General features: G+C 37.8%; 1 protein-coding gene and 1 long non-coding RNA gene across 5 annotated transcripts in view; both read left to right on the top strand.

Moving 5' to 3' along the window:
* frmd5a (FERM domain containing 5a) overlaps positions 1 to 16,153 on the top strand; it is a 116,681-nt gene that overhangs the window by 83,769 nt on the left and 16,759 nt on the right. For all 4 annotated transcript variants that reach the window (XM_082182529.1, XM_082182530.1, XM_082182531.1 and 1 more), the window contains exons 2-5: positions 62 to 166; positions 3,418 to 3,460; positions 5,141 to 5,219; positions 13,794 to 13,891. In XM_082182529.1, the coding sequence (XP_082038655.1) occupies positions 62 to 166; positions 3,418 to 3,460; positions 5,141 to 5,219; positions 13,794 to 13,891 (325 nt within the window). The remainder of the gene's footprint in view (positions 1 to 61; positions 167 to 3,417; positions 3,461 to 5,140; positions 5,220 to 13,793; positions 13,892 to 16,153) is intronic.
* LOC309507393 lies at positions 795 to 2,426 on the top strand. Its single transcript, XR_014209137.1, has 3 exons — positions 795 to 1,446; positions 1,565 to 1,670; positions 1,783 to 2,426. It is a non-coding gene; the product is annotated as an uncharacterized lncRNA (long non-coding RNA).

The following is a 16,153-nucleotide window of genomic DNA, read 5'->3' as shown; positions in this document are numbered from 1 at the left end:
TACCCAGACAAATAATAAACTTCTGCTCTATTGATCGTTTGTTATTCTCTTTGTCTTTCAGAGGGACGCCAAAGGCCAGTATTTGTTCGACCTCATTTGCCACCATCTAAACCTGCTGGAGAAGGACTATTTTGGCATTAGATATGTCGATCCGGATAAACAACGGGTGAGTGTCCCACCATGTGGCTCGCGTCGAACAGTCCAAGGTCAACGGTAATGCGCAGAACCAATTCATCATTTCTGCATTCATGTCCACAGCTTTCTTATTACGATAAAGCTTCACATGTTAGGATACTCAAAGTGACTTCTTAGAGCGTATTGGTTATGATGCCTAATAAGTGATGAATTCATGTGTGTTCTGGGTGGGCTGTGTTTGTATTGATCCTGCACTGGTCAGACTGACTCTCAGTGTTATACTGGAGTAAAGAGACAGAGCTGATGATTGATGGAATGAACCTTCTAGAAGGACAGGTTTGAAAATTGTAAATCATGTGAGGCCAGGCCCTTATGTTAGGGATGTTACGTATGACACTGAAGCTTCAAAGCGCGCAACGAGTACGCAGCGTAATTTCGCATGAAGCGTATTGTTCTCAGAGAAACACGTAATCAACGAAAAATGAAGTGAATGCTTCACTTTGCGTGTCAGAATGTTTGAATACACTACTCTACAGGTTTATGGAAGTTCAAGTCCATTTACTAACACACACACACACACATATATATATGTGTATATGTGTTTTTAATGCATATATATTTTACAAATCAATGGGAAAAACTACAAACTGACTACAAAATGGCACACGGGACAGGAAGTAATGCCGCGTTCCAGGCAACCTGTAACCCATGTTTTTCCAACTCATAACTGGGAGTACATCGATCTAGTACGAGTTCACGGGTGGGAAGTCACGGGTTTGACTGCCGTTCCAGTGCACTTTCACGGGTATAAGGTTGGAAAAACAAGAGTTACAGGTTGCCTGGAACGATGTACTCCCAGTTACGAGTTGGAAAAACACGGGTTACAGGTTGCCTGGAACGATGTACTCCCAGTTACGAGTTGGAAAAACACGAGTTACAGGTTGCCTGGAACGATGTACTCCCAGTTACGAGTTGGAAAAACACGAGTTACAGGTTGCCTGGAACGATGTACTCCCAGTTCCGAGTTGGAAAAACACGAGTTACAGGTTGCCTGGAACGATGTACTCCCAGTTACGAGTTGGAAAAACACGGGTTACAGGTTGCCTGGAACGATGTACTCCCAGTTACGAGTTGGAAAAACACGGGTTACAGGTTGCCTGGAACGATGTACTCCCAGTTACGAGTTGGAAAAACACGGGTTACAGGTTGCCTGGAACGATGTACTCCCAGTTACGAGTTGGAAAAACACGGGTTACAGGTTGCCTGGAACGATGTACTCCCAGTTACGAGTTGGAAAAACACGGGTTACAGGTTGCCTGGAAGTGGAACGATGTACTCCCAGTTACGAGTTGGAAAAACACGGGTTACAGGTTGCCTGGAAGTGGAACGATGTACTCCCAGTTACGAGTTGGAAAAACACGAGTTACAGGTTGCCTGGAACGATGTACTCCCAGTTACGAGTTGGAAAAACACGGGTTACAGGTTGCCTGGAACGATGTACTCCCAGTTACGAGTTGGAAAAACACGGGTTACAGGTTGCCTGGAACGATCTACTCCCAGTTACGAGTTGGAAAAACACGGGTTACAGGTTGCCTGGAAGTGGAACGATGTACTCCCAGTTACGAGTTGGAAAAACACGGGTTACAGGTTGCCTGGAACGATGTACTCCCAGTTACGAGTTGGAAAAACACGGGTTACAGGTTGCCTGGAACGATCTACTCCCAGTTACGAGTTGGAAAAACACGGGTTACAGGTTGCCTGGAACGCGACATAATACACAAGTCCTTACAAGACACAAGAAACACGTAACAGTGTGAGAACACTAGTGTTCCATCGGCCCTGTATTGTGAGAAAACACTGTGCATGTTTCATATAGTCAATGTCAAAATGGCTAAACTTTCAGAATTGTCACCTTTGCTTCCAGAATGTAAATATCGAATTAATCTAATTTGATTTAAAAAATGCTTTTAGAGGTAATGGGATTATAGTCATTGGTTTCTTTACTGCTACTGTTTACAAAATACTTTATTAATGTGGTCAGTGGTTATACTCGAGTGAAAATAATAGCTAAAACACCCGTCCTCAAATCAGTGTTATTTTTATTTATGTACTATTATTAATAGACAAAAGTTTTCATTTAATGCTTGTGTAAGTTATAGAAATGTCATTATGGACTTGTCATTTATATTTGTTTATTTTTTATTATTTAAGTTTTAGTTTTACTTAACAATTCATAATTGCCTAAGTCATATTTCAATGTCTTTGGAAAACAAGGAAAAACAAAAAATGACTTAGGCAATTATGCTATGAGGCTAACGAATTACAACATTGCTTTAAATTTACAAAATTTCAATTGTTTAAATATTTTGAATATATAATAGAATTTATATTAAATGTTAATTTCAAAATTGTAATCTAATTTTATTTATTTTATTTATAATCTAAATAAAAATTCTGTATAGCTCTCTAATGAAATCCTGTTAAACTGGAGATCTGTCCTGATCTTTGTCTGCTAAATGCAAACCTGAGAGTGTACAGGTTTAACATACATACATCTAGAGTGTCTTCATATCTGTCTTTTTCACTGCCCCCCCTTTGGGAGCCTCTCGCATTGAGTGACATAAATAATAATGAGGACATCTAACTGATGCTCGACTGTAGACGACACAATGGAACAACGTTAGCGTCTGCTAAGTGCTCACAATTCCCTTCAGAACATTCCTAGTTGACAAAATATGCCACAGATTAGCCGACAATCCAGAATACTATAATGTGGCATGGGAAATATTGTCCAAAAAAGCTTTCATATCGCTATAATCTGAAATCAAATTCCAATAGCCTGATGCTATTTCTGGACATTAGCCTAAGGCACTAAGACCCAAAAATACTTTCTTTCTTAAATCCAATGGCTCTTTTTGGCTGATTTGGCTTATCTGGGGCTGCACACAATAGCAGTGATAGAATCTCAGCGTGACGTCGAAGATGTGCTAATATTTCGCTCCGGAGAGGAAAGAAATGAGATGAAATGATTAATATATCTACCCTTCCCCCCATCTCACACTCATCCTGATATACAATCTCTGTACATCTACCCACACTGACCACCTGCTCCTGTGTAATTATGTGTTAGATGAAATATAGATGTAATATGTGTGTGTACATGTGCTCTGTCAAAATGTGTGTGTGTGTGTGTGTGTGTGTGTGTGTGTGTGTGTGTGTGTGTGTGTGTGTGTGTGTGTGTGAGAGAGTGAGGAATTAAAACACTCTCTTCTGTTGTTTTAGCACTGGCTGGAGTTCACCAAGTCAATTTCTAAGCAGATGAAATGTAAGTATCATCAGTCAGATCTTGTTTATAGCGTGCTAGATTCCATAAAGGCGCAATTATGAATATCATCACTATAGTGACTGTAATGAAGCATGCTAATGGGATTCATGGGTACTATACATTTACAAATGGTGTGTTCTTAAATAGGAGCTGTCATTTGATGATGCGGTGACCTTTGCTTGTGTTAAACTGGCCATGAAATGCGCTTAAGGCCCGTTCACATCAAGAGTGATAACTATTAGCTTCCACGCCAACGCACAATAGGGTTCTGTTTATTATAAGCGCTTATGTCGTCTGCCGCTTTAAATGCTCAAGGTGAATTCTGATTGGCTGCCACTGTTATATAGTATGTCAGCTTGGTAAAATCCAATATTGTTATTATAGTTGTGGTGTGGACTTGCATATTCTTGTACATTGGGGTGATTGAACCTAAACTATGTTCTTGGTGTGAACGTTATTTACTCAAATCTCACTTTGTATGATTATGATCTCACACAAACTACAATGAAGAAACAATTCATTTCTTAATCAGAATTCTTGTCATCCTTGAAGCAAGATACATTTACTTGAGAAGCAAAACTTGATTTTATAGACAGTGTTGTAGAAGGTACAGAGAAATTATTCTGACATAATGTGTTTAGTCATTTAAAAGCCGAAGTAAAAAAAGTTTCCACTTTTAATTGTACTTTCTACTTTAAAGTTTTTTAAAAAGTTAACACATTTCTTTGCCTTAGAACAGACTGATGAGATAATGAGACACTGGAGAGTTTCTCATTAAAGTAACTTTAATTTCAAACTTTGTAAAACTTTGTTTAATCACAATTTTCCTGACTTCATAAGATGTTGAGAATCCAGAAACAGCAGATTGTATAGTTGTTTGACCTGCGTAATTTGTACTTTGGGGTCCAACTGAAATTATTAGGCATAACAGAGTAAAACAGTACAACAATTTATTTTTAGTAGTACAAGTGTAAAGTACAAATTTTCCAAAATAATAGTTAATTATCATATTTAACTTGAAGTACTGTTACATAAGTTCTTTCGTATTAATAATGTTCAGAAAATATGATTTTTTTTTTTTTTAGCCCATTGGCAGATTGCTTCCTCATGTTTTAATCATAAATCTCTTAAAATTGTGTTAGATTCATGTTTTATGCCAGTGGGGTAAGAAACGTAATTCTTGATATATTCCCTGAAAACAAGAATATTGCATATTCATATATATTGCAAAATTACTTAATGTTTAATGCCGTGTTGCTTTTAAGTAAACTTGTTTTTAAAGGTGTTTAGATATTATTTTCTGACAAGACTAAAATACTGATTAAGGCAGTGGTTCTCAACCCCCATTATTGTCCAACACAAATACACAAAGATATCTCCTTGAACTTTGTTCATATATTTAATTAATTAGCATTTTGTGATTTTGAATTCCAGAACTGTGTCGTTTAATAAAAGAATAGAATATAATAAAAAAATGAAATATGAATAATAAAAAATGTATTGTAATATATTGATAAACATTTATTCATTTAAATATTAAAGTCATCCTGCGGCTGCATTGTAAGTTTGCGGAGGCCCCTTGTGGGCCCCGGGCCCCTTGTTGAGAACTAATGGATAAAGGTAAAAAAAAAATAATTCAGTGTGGATGTTAATCTTATGTTTTTTTCTCTCTCCACACAGCACAACCTCCGTTCACCATGTGTCTGCGGGTGAAGTTCTACCCACCAGATCCTGCAGCTCTAAAGGAGGAGATCACCAGGTACGAGCTATCACAATGAATGAATTCTGCTTTTTGCATTCACTACTTAAGTCACATAATTAAATGGCAACTGATTACAGATCTGGCTCAGTTTCTCGCATAAAATATTTCCTTAAGCTTAGGCCTGAAGCTCTGCTTTGATTGAAGTGTTGCAAACGAAATGGCAGCAGATGTTTGGCAGCACCAGAAAGCCATTCGACTTTGCTGTGCCGGTGGTGCTTTGAGACACTGTGCTTCTTTATGCTTAATATTGCCAGTTTTGCAATAGAGCACTGCAGTGATAATGTATTTTTGGATGTTAGCATCACTCTGGTTCCCGCAACAAAAACCCAAAATGATTTTCCCATTGGCTTTTGGATTATTGCAGAAAGAAAGTCTATGATACTGACAGAGACAGTGGGTTAATTAACATTAAATGTCCAAAGAGGGGAAGCGTCCATGGGGGTAAAAGTGTCCAAAATAAACAGGGGATCTGGTGTCCTTGCTGTGCTGGTGCACGTGAAGGAAAGGTAGTGTTCAGAGGAGGTGGTCCAGGTAAAGGGGGTTTGGGGCGCGAGGGGTTTCGGCCCATCCTCACAAGGGTCAAGCGTCCTGGCCATTCTCAGCCCGACGGCGGCGACGCATGCACCCCTGCACGGACACACTGGTCCAGCGACTCGTGGTTTAGCACTGCGGGAATCCCTCCCTGCTCCCCTCCTGGGCTTACGAGAAGAGACCCGAGGAGAAGTGCGGAGATGACGAGGCTCTATTCAGTTCTCTCTCTCACACACACTCCAGTCGGGAACCTGGCAAAGGGCTTAAGTGACAGTGTGGTGCTGATAATAAGGAGGAGGCAGTCGTTCAGTCACTCATGATAATGTTAACAAATGTGTTAACAAAACACAACTTTTATGAAGTTTAAAGTACAATCGCCAAAAGTAAAACGCTAAGCTTAGGCTATAAATTAACTACACCATGGTTGCATGACTTCAATGTCACCATTAATAATCTTCCGACAACTCTTTCAGTCTTTATTTAAAAACATTTTCCCAGACAGTTTGATCTAGAATAGTTTGCAAGAGCGCTAGTGAAATAATGAGGCTTTAGTGAGTAGAAGGCTGCATCTGAAATCGCATACTTCCCTACTATATAGCAGATGAAAAACAACATGTGACAAAAGATGTCTGAATTCACAGTACTCATAAAGAGTAGGCATAAAGTACCCGGATGACCTAGTACTTCCGAGATTCTGAAGTGTGCATATGATGGATACCAATAGACTGAACTCGTAATACGCATGTGCACGCCATCAGCGTTCTCACATGTTTCGCGTTTAAAGTCTGTGTAGAGTTTCTGGTTAAAACGGTGTCGTGTTAGCGGCCCCCAAGTTAATAACCAATGATCGTTGCGACGGAAGTGTATCAATCATATTAACTTTAGCTGGAAAATAACTTTATTCAAGATCCGCTATAAAGCCAAAACAATCTCTGTTACTTTAAACTATCCTTGTATCTCTGTAAAGCCGCTTTGGAACAATCTACATTGTTAAAAGAGCTATATAAATGAAGATGACTTGACTTGACTTGACTTGACACTTTACTATCCCATGAGGCCACAGGAGAGGATTGATGAATGGAGGTGAAGTGACGTAACTGACGCTGGTAGGTCACATGATAAGGGCAACATGGCGAATCTAATACGTCCAGATTACATTCCTACTACACACACTCATACTATATAGAACAAACTTTTTTTAGCAGTCGTGAAGTATTTTACTTAATCAAAATAAGTACCTACTCAAGATAGTATGCGATTTTGGACACAGCTGATGAGTTTCCCTGTGATGACGCTTATTGTCCCTGACAACTTCTGTAGTTCCATTTAGCCATTTGTTAAAGCTACACTGTGTGATATTTTCCCCCATCTAGCGGTGAAATTGTATATTACTACCCAGTGAATATTAGTTTCTGTTCCTTTCAATTTCGAGGGCGTTTTAACTCCTACGGTGGCCGTATTATTCCAAGATTAACATGGCTTCCAGTTCGACTTCGTCCAATTGCGCCTTTAAAACTATCACCTGTGATCCGTCGCAGCACAGATTTATGTTACAAGGTAAACAATACTTTTTCACCATTGACGCGAGGAAAAGTAACGCAAGTTATACTAGAGGTCATTCTGGCGTTATGCACAACCATGCTATGGTTAGACAAGCAACTATAAAACTTCAAATTTACACAAATAGGCTGAATTACCTGTTGAGAAGAAAGCAGGCAACTTCGGTGTCCGTTTTAAAATCTTTGCTCCTCATGAGCTCTTTCCATCTGGGAAAAGTTACTCTAATATTGACTTTGGTCTTGCTGATTTGCCTGTCGCGTTGACGTTTTAATTCTCTCTTTCGCTTCCTTGGCGACTCTGCTACATGTCCTCGAGAATAGGCGTGATCCTCCATCAGCAATCTTTCAAATCTGCCGGCAGTCTCGAGTAATCTCCCCCTCGCATTCGTCTCTGTGTCACTGAGTGTAAAGCGTGAAAGGCGAAGCTTGAATTTACAGGTATGTCCCTCTTTGGCTAATGTAGTTTCAAGATGGAGGGGCAACATGGCGACCGGCATTCGAACCCCTCACCCGTATGTACCTTCAATGGCAGATTATAAACTTAGGAGAATACTTTATTACTTTAAAGAAGTAAATATACATTAATGAGCACATATATTTTTGAAAGAATTTTTTTTGCTAAGAATCAACTAAAAAAATTACACAGTGTAGCTTTAACAACCGCCTTTGTCAAAAACAAATAAACGGTGGGTATTACTAATGTATTTTATGCCGTAGAATAAAATGTGCGCATTTCTTGAGCTTGTGTTAACCACAGACTTTTTTCAAGCATTTAACCAAAACCCATAAAAAAAACACTGACTTAAGGACGACTTTAGCCGGAGGTGCTAAAATGCTAGTTGTGGGTTTTGGCCTACAGAAATATGTCAAACCTGCAGATTTATTGTAAAATCCCAGAATGCACTGGTTGAAAGCGTAGCATCTTCAAAGAAGTTACTGTTCGCATACTATGGACTGTCTAAAAATTCTATAGTAACCAAAGCCCTCCTTAAAATGAAACAAACTGAGTGCTTGTAGACATTCTATAGTATGTGAACACTGAGTAACTTCTCGAGATCGCTCATCGAAATAGAAAGGATCTTAAAGCACCCTGAACATATGCAAGTGCCTAAAGCCCTCTTATCTTGCTGTTACTCTCAAAATTCAAAGCAGTTTCTCACTCACTGAGAGAAGATGTATGGTCAGATGTATGACTCTCAACAGATTCCTCTGAATGATACATGATTAGCCTCCAGCTTTCATCCCCTGCAATGAGGTCACCCAGAAATTCACACACTCGACCTGAAAAAAGATCTAATGATACTGAGTGCTTCTTAGAACCTAACGAGGGCCGCTTTATTGAAAGTGTGCGCATATAAGAGACAAACGCACAGCGTGGTATGGATCTTTTATGTGTATTTCAGGTAGAGATTGATGTGTGAAGTTGAGGGAGACCGCTAGTGTTTACTGTACTGTGAAATACAGTGCTTGTGGGAAACACAAAGTAATAAATCACACTGAAATGAGATGAGAAGTGGGAAAGAGACATGGAACAAGAGGATGAACAGGGTTGAAGGCAGGAAATTAGATGAGAGAGAGAGACAGGTGGAGAGAATGAGCAGAAAGACTAATGAGAGGTATGGGTGAGAAACAGAGGGATATTATCTGACAGAAAAGGACATCGTTTAGAGCAGGGTTCACCAATCTCGGTCCTGGAGGGCCGCTGTCCTGCAGAGTTTAGCTCCAACCAGCTCCAACACACCTGTTTGAAAGTTTCTAGTATGCCTAATGAGACCTTGATTAGCTGGTTCAGGTGTGTTTAATTGGAGTTGGAGCTAAACTCTGCAGGACAGCGGCCCTCCAGGACCGAGATTGGTGAACCCTGGTTTAGAGTATGTGGAAGAATTAGCATATTCCCTGTGAGAAAAAAAGAAATGCATCCACCTTGAGCAAAGAAAAAAATATTGATTCTGTCTCTCTGCACTTTCTTCTGCCACTCATAATTCCACAGTAAAACCATACTGAGAGTTTTTCGGTGTTTATAATTGCTCAGGTCACAAAATAAGATAATTGCTCAATATGCACAAACTTGTCATTAGCATGATTTTCATGACAACCAAGTCACTCACACCCAAGATGCATCCTAGAAACCGGTTACCGTCACTGATTACAGTGATAATATGTGACCCTGGACCACAAAACCAGTCACATGGGTAAATTTTTTGAAATTGAGATTTATACGTCATCTGAAAGCTGAATAAATAAGCTTTCCATTGATATGGTTTGTTAGGATAGAACAATATTTGGTCGAGATACAACTACTGAAAAATCTGGAATCTGAGGGTGCAAAAAAATCGAAACATTGAGAAAATCGCCTTTAAAGTTGTCCATTTATGTTGGCGATTGTGCTGCATTCACTCACAAAAATACATGTTTTATATATTTACGGTAGGAAATTTACAAAATATCTCCATGGAACATGAACTTTACTTAATATCCTAATGATTTTTGGCATAAAAGATAAATCGATAATTTTGACCCATACAATGTATTGTTGGCTATTGCCACAAATATACCCGTGCGACTTATGACTGGTTTTGTGATCCAGGGTCACATATAGTATATTATAAAACGGATAGTTCCAGTCCTTGATTCTGATTGGTCTGATTGGTTCGAAGCCGTGGTAAATTACTCAACAAACACACACCTGTGACCGCATTACATTAGTATTACTGCGCAACTACTGTTTGTGATTCTTTGTTGCTGCATGTGTTGCTTAGCAACCTCTTTGGAACTACATTGCTTGGCGGAGGAATAAATGTGTTATAATGTTTTATACTACAGGGCTGTTGAATGCTTGAATCTGATTGGTTGACGAACGTTCTAAGGTGTGCATTATTTTCAGGGAAACGCACGGCTAAAGTAGTTCCAGGCAGGTCTTGACCGCATTACAGTTCCATATCACTTCGCGTAGTCAACTGTAATAACGGAAAATAGGATACAATTCATAACAAGAAAAAGCATTTCGCCCCGTGCGCTTGATCTGCAATTTTCAATGTCTAGCTTCACAATCAATAGAAACATGCAGTTTAATTTGAATAAATAAACTATAAAGTCCTATCTAATCAATAGAAAATTAAACTGAATAGGCCTATAGGCTAAATAAATGGATAGTCCTGCAGCACGGATTTTTATTGCAGATAATTTAACAAATAAATAATTATTGATAGGCCTACTTGTTAAAAGGGCTTTGGGTTTCATTTATTTGGCTAGTCTACTGTCATCTGTCAATAATAGAAAAAAAAAAAGAATTAACGAATTAATTAAAACGAATTGAATTAATTAATAAATAATAATATTGACGCACATGCTTTTCTGTCTCATTATTGCAACATCTCTCTCTAATAACTGCATTAATAACTGCATAAAGCCGGGAACACACTTTAAGGCCGGTTATGAATGTAATTTGATACTTATGACTGATCATGCCCAAACGCGTGTTCAGCGCGTTCAGTCTGTGTTCAAAGTCGGTGTTTAAAATCTGCTGCAGTCGATGAAAACAGTCAGAGAATGTGTCAGCGAGTCGTGTGTCCCCAGCATTAGTGGCTCAAACCTCCGTTACTAACTCTGAAATGACGTTTTGGAATTAGCAACGGAGGCATGGGATTAGATGCGTAAGAAATTAGTCCTACATACAAGAGCGTTTTAATGACAAAAACTTTACAAACGTCTTGAAATACATAATCTGAACAATGTTTCGAGGTGTGGTAACTGTAGTATAAGCGGAATAATTGACTTCAGGCCGTTGAATTATTAGAAAAATAATGCACACACGAGGTGTAACTCCGCTTCGCGTCGTGACCGCATTACCACCTCGGGTGTGCATTATTTTTCTAATAATTCAACGGCCTGTCGTCAATTATTCCTTACATATTTTTTTTGTTGCTGGTGTTTATTTTATGAATAAAATTAAAAAATCGGTTTTTTTTTTTTATGGAGTAACGTTTTATAAAAGCAATAAGCCCCTTGAAGCCGTGTTTTACAGTGGATTTAGAACAGCTAAGGGGGTTAGCTCCGCTCCGTATCATGCCTAAAAATGCCCCTTAGCTGTTCTAAATCCACTGTAAAACACGGCTTCAAGGGGCTTATTGCTTAAATATAATATAAAAGATATCTATATATATATTCATATTTATTGATATTTAATACTGTCATCTTTTACCATCCTTTTCCTTCACATTTAAAAATCTACAAGCATATAAAACATGACACTTTTGTTACAATATCATTTTTATCTCCCTATAATGAGATAATCTAGTATTAAATATTGTTATGTTTATATTAGTGATGCATATCCACTTTCTCTATTTATTAGATTATTGGAAAATATCTTGGGTAAAGTGCATATTCCACCGAGGAAAAACAAGCATCTCAGCCCAATACTTTGCCATTTAGCTGCTCCTATATTTGTCCAAACGACACTGACACTTCGAGCGTGTTTCCGTAAATGGCAGGTCAGGGATAAAGAAGGAAGCTGATATGTAGGCCAGAAATTGACTGGTGGCTACAGAAAATGCCATTTTGCTGCTGTCACCTAGAGAGAATTCAGGGAACATAATTGCATTTTTAGCTCCTATGGCCTCTTATGCGAAAAGCTATTAGCTCTAGCTGGGCTGGCCTACTTTGAGAAGTTAAAGACAAGCATGTCGCTCTTTACTCACGGGACACATGTTGCACTGAAGGTGAGAGGAGCCAAGTACCAGATTGGGACTGGATTGATTTATGAATAGAAAATGTGACATTGGTGCTTTAAACCTCACAGGACGCTCGTTAACACTTTAGATTACGAAACACATATTCTCTATTAAATAGGAGTTTTCTCTCAATAAACTCTTTATTGCTTATTGATATTAAATAAGGTAGGTGTTGTAGTGGTTAAAGGGTAACTCTCGCCAAAATGCAACCTAGGGCCTTTTTGTTAATCTACCCGAGGCAAACTTTCGTTTAAAAGCATAATTAGAATGGAAACGCCACTTTTAAGTTTGACCGTATTTTCGTTTTCGGGTCAAATTGCCTTTTGAATGGGAGTGTGTGGGGCACGACTATGATAGCATCAAAAATCGCTATTTTTAAAACACTAAGGAGGCTCGACACAACATGAAACTTTACTCGAAGTATCACCGGGGGCTCTACACATGAACTCGAGCATTGAGAACATTGTTTGTGTACACAGAGTTTACTAAAAAGAAAGATTTTGAACAACTCACTATAGCTGTTGTTGTTTCTGTCCGCTGCATTTTGACAGTCAAAAATAGTCGATCTCCGAATGCAACGTAACAGGGAGGAGAGTAAAGATGGAAAGCTCATAAAGCTTGGTTCCATATAAATTCACGGATAATTTGTTGTTTTGTCGTTAGTGAAAATCAATATTGACCTTGTATTTGAAAAAGGATCCTCATATAAGAAGCAATACTAAAATTCAGAGTCAGTTCATTCACATTCGGAGATCGACTATTTTTGACTGTCAAAATGCCGGCGGACACAGAGACAGTGAGTTGTTCAAAATCTTTCTTTTTAGTAAACTCTGTGTACACAAACAATGTTGTCAATGCTCGAGTTCATGTGTAGAGCCCCTGGTGATACTTCAAGCACAGTTTCATGTTGTCTCGAGCCTTCTTAGTGTTTTAAAAATAGCGATTTTTGATCCTATCATAAAAGTGCCCCAGCATTCAAAAGGCAATTCGACCGAAAACGGAAATACGGTCAAACTTAAAAGTGGCGTTTCCATTCTAATTATGCTTATAAATGAAAGTTCGCCTCGGGTAGATTAACAAAAAGACCCTAGGTTGCATATTGGCGAGAGTTACCCTTTAAGTTTAGCTATGTAGAAGAATATGGTCATAAGTAATTAATATGCAGGCTAATAAGCAACTAGTTAATAGTGAATGAATATGTGTTCGCTAATCTAAAGTGTTACTGGAAGCTCTTAAACAATCATATGAATATAGTTTGCATTTACTCTCTCCATTCCATTAAAATCCAGTCTATGAGCTCCAAATGCATAATTATATAAAGTAGCATCTGTGTTTGTAACATTATATTGAACTGAGACAGGGCCAGAGAGACAGATGTCTGTGCGTGTTGCAGTCTCTCTTTCCCCAACTCAAATGCTTTTGACACAGCGGTTTGCTTTAGGAGATCTCTTCCCAAAACAACAATCCTGTTCTCGATTCATTCCCTGGAAACAGAAAGCTGATTTTAACCAACTCAAAGAGAAATATTTAGCATGTTTTGAGAGAGTGTTAAATACACGTACTGTTTTCTTTGTCTCCTGTGAAATGTTTCACTTTGCACCTCTGCGTCCTTCATTATCAGCCCTCATTACAGATAAATGGTGTAAGATTGAACCTTTGATTAATCATTTACATAATCAAACACATGTGTTCAGGGTAATGGAATAAATGAGGTGTCTTCATGTGCTCTCTCCGTGTCCCGTTTGCAGGTATCTCGTCTTCCTGCAGATCAAGAGAGATCTGTACCACGGCCGTCTCCTCTGCAAAACGTCTGACGCAGCCTTATTGGCAGCTTACATCTTACAAGGTAAAGTAGAAGGAAATTGTGTCCTTAGAGCTTAATACTTAAGACAGAAGCTGTGTGATGCCAATCTAAAGTATGGGGTCGGTAAGATTTAAAAAGGTTTATTTTTTATAATTTTATTTTTTATACATAATACTAATATTTAGCAAAAATGGATTAAATTGATCAAAAGTGACAGTAAAGATTTTTACGTTGTTACAATTTCTGTTTCAAATAAGTGTTATTTTGAACTTTCTATTCATCAGTCATTGAACATTGATCATAATAAATGTTTCTTGAGCAGCAAATCAGCATATTAGAATGTGACAATAATATAATGTTGAAAATTCAGCTTTGCATTCACAGGAATAAGATATAATAATGTAATTTTCACAATTTAACTGTTTTTACTCTACTTGTGATCAAATAAATGCAACTTTAAAGACCATAAGATACTTCTTTAATTTTTTTTAAAAACTCATACCAACCCCAAACTTTACAATGATAGTGTATATAATGTACTTTTATGAATTCAGGTTCATTGGGATATTGGGAAAAAGTGTCCCAATCAACCTGAATTAAGCCTAATTTATTTTTAATTATTACACAATTAAACATATATTTGTTTCTAATAGGGATGTACCAACACTGTGAAAAAATTATATGATTAATAAGTAATGACAAATGTTTTTACATTGCTTTAACTCATCAAAATGAGTTTTAAGTAATTTTAAGTAATTTAATTTAAGTAGTTTAAGTTGAAATGACTTAAACATCCAAGTTGATTGTACTTAAAAATTTAAGGCAAAATAAAAAAAAAATTTACTGTGAATGTTCTGTATCAGCCAATGAATGATCAGTATCAGCTGATAAATGCAATTGTATGCAATCAAAAGGGGGTGTAAAACTGGTCAGACATTCAAACTGGTGAAACTTACACTGTGTGTGAAGAAATTTACTATGGTGAATTTAGGGCTGTCAAGTTAATGCGACAATGACACATTCACAGTTAAAAAAATAGCGACATTATACAGTTTTTATTGAAGTGTAATTATTATATCTGAACATATATTGCAGTTGAATATAATAGTTTGAGTTCTTTTGTTACTTTTAACCTCTAATATTATAGTAATGTGTTAGATGAGAGGGTTAACTCTAGTTTACAGCATTAGTTGGGAGAGATTTTTTTTCCTTATCTGAGATATCATTCAGAATAATTGGCTATTGGTATCGGCAGAAAAATGTAGTATCTGTGCATCACTAATTTCTAATATAAAATACTGAATCTTTCAAAAAATATTTGGCACGCTTTTTTTCCCCCATGAATTTCCAACATTATTTTCAATACCAGAATCAATTATTTTAATCTGTTCTCTCTCAGTTGAATTTGGGTATTTGTTCAGTAGTCTACAGAGATGTTTGAGGTTTAGTCACATGAGAAGGGAAAATAGCAGCTTAGAGGTCGGGATGCACAGTAATGTTCTTTGACAGGTTGATCAGGGCCATGTTTTAGACGACTCTGTTGAATTAAAGATGCGCTTTTCCATCACTGTTCCCAATGGTCAGGACTCAGAGAGGCTTATGGGTACCAGTCATATAAGCTGAGAATGCTCTGCACACCAAAGCCATTTGAGAGAGTGAGTTTGTGGACTCACTTATTAATATTAACACTACTATATCATCCCTTGTTATTTGTTGGTAATACGTATGTAACTGTCCATCATTTATTAATTTGCCAAACTACTGTCATTTTCTTAAAATCTGTACCAGTTATGAAGGGTTTTGGGTAAACAGATTCCCAGTTACCTTCTGTTGTTATGCATCGTCATTATTGTTCCACATTCTCATTGGTTAGCTGGCATATGGGGGATTTTATGCGCAAGGAAACACGTGCTGTCAATCACTGAAAATCACATTGTGGTTGATACAATACTAGACTAAATCAAATAATAAAAAAGTCATATCTGAAACTATTTTCATAGTATTTTCTCCATAGGGAAATTTACTTTAGACGAAAGCGTATAAACCGTTGCGCTCAGCACACCCGGTTTAAGACGTCAGCGCTTGCCACTGGTACCAAGTGCAGAAGCAAACAGCATATTAAAGGACTCTTACTATATGCTAATCCACAAACCCCTTGCAAAGAACATATGGCCCCCAACACTTGCTCTCACAGAGCATGCTCATTAAAAAAACACGTTAGCATGGCCATATGTGAACTAAAATGCACGGTTGCACGATGAAAGATTGATTTAGTGTCCGCTCCACTGCTGAGGTATGACACTA

The sequence above is a fragment of the Leuciscus leuciscus genome (assembly GCF_965113295.1).
Source record: "Leuciscus leuciscus genome assembly, chromosome: 10".
NCBI lineage: Eukaryota > Metazoa > Chordata > Actinopteri > Cypriniformes > Leuciscidae > Leuciscus > Leuciscus leuciscus.
This window is presented reverse-complemented; position numbering and strand designations above follow the sequence as displayed.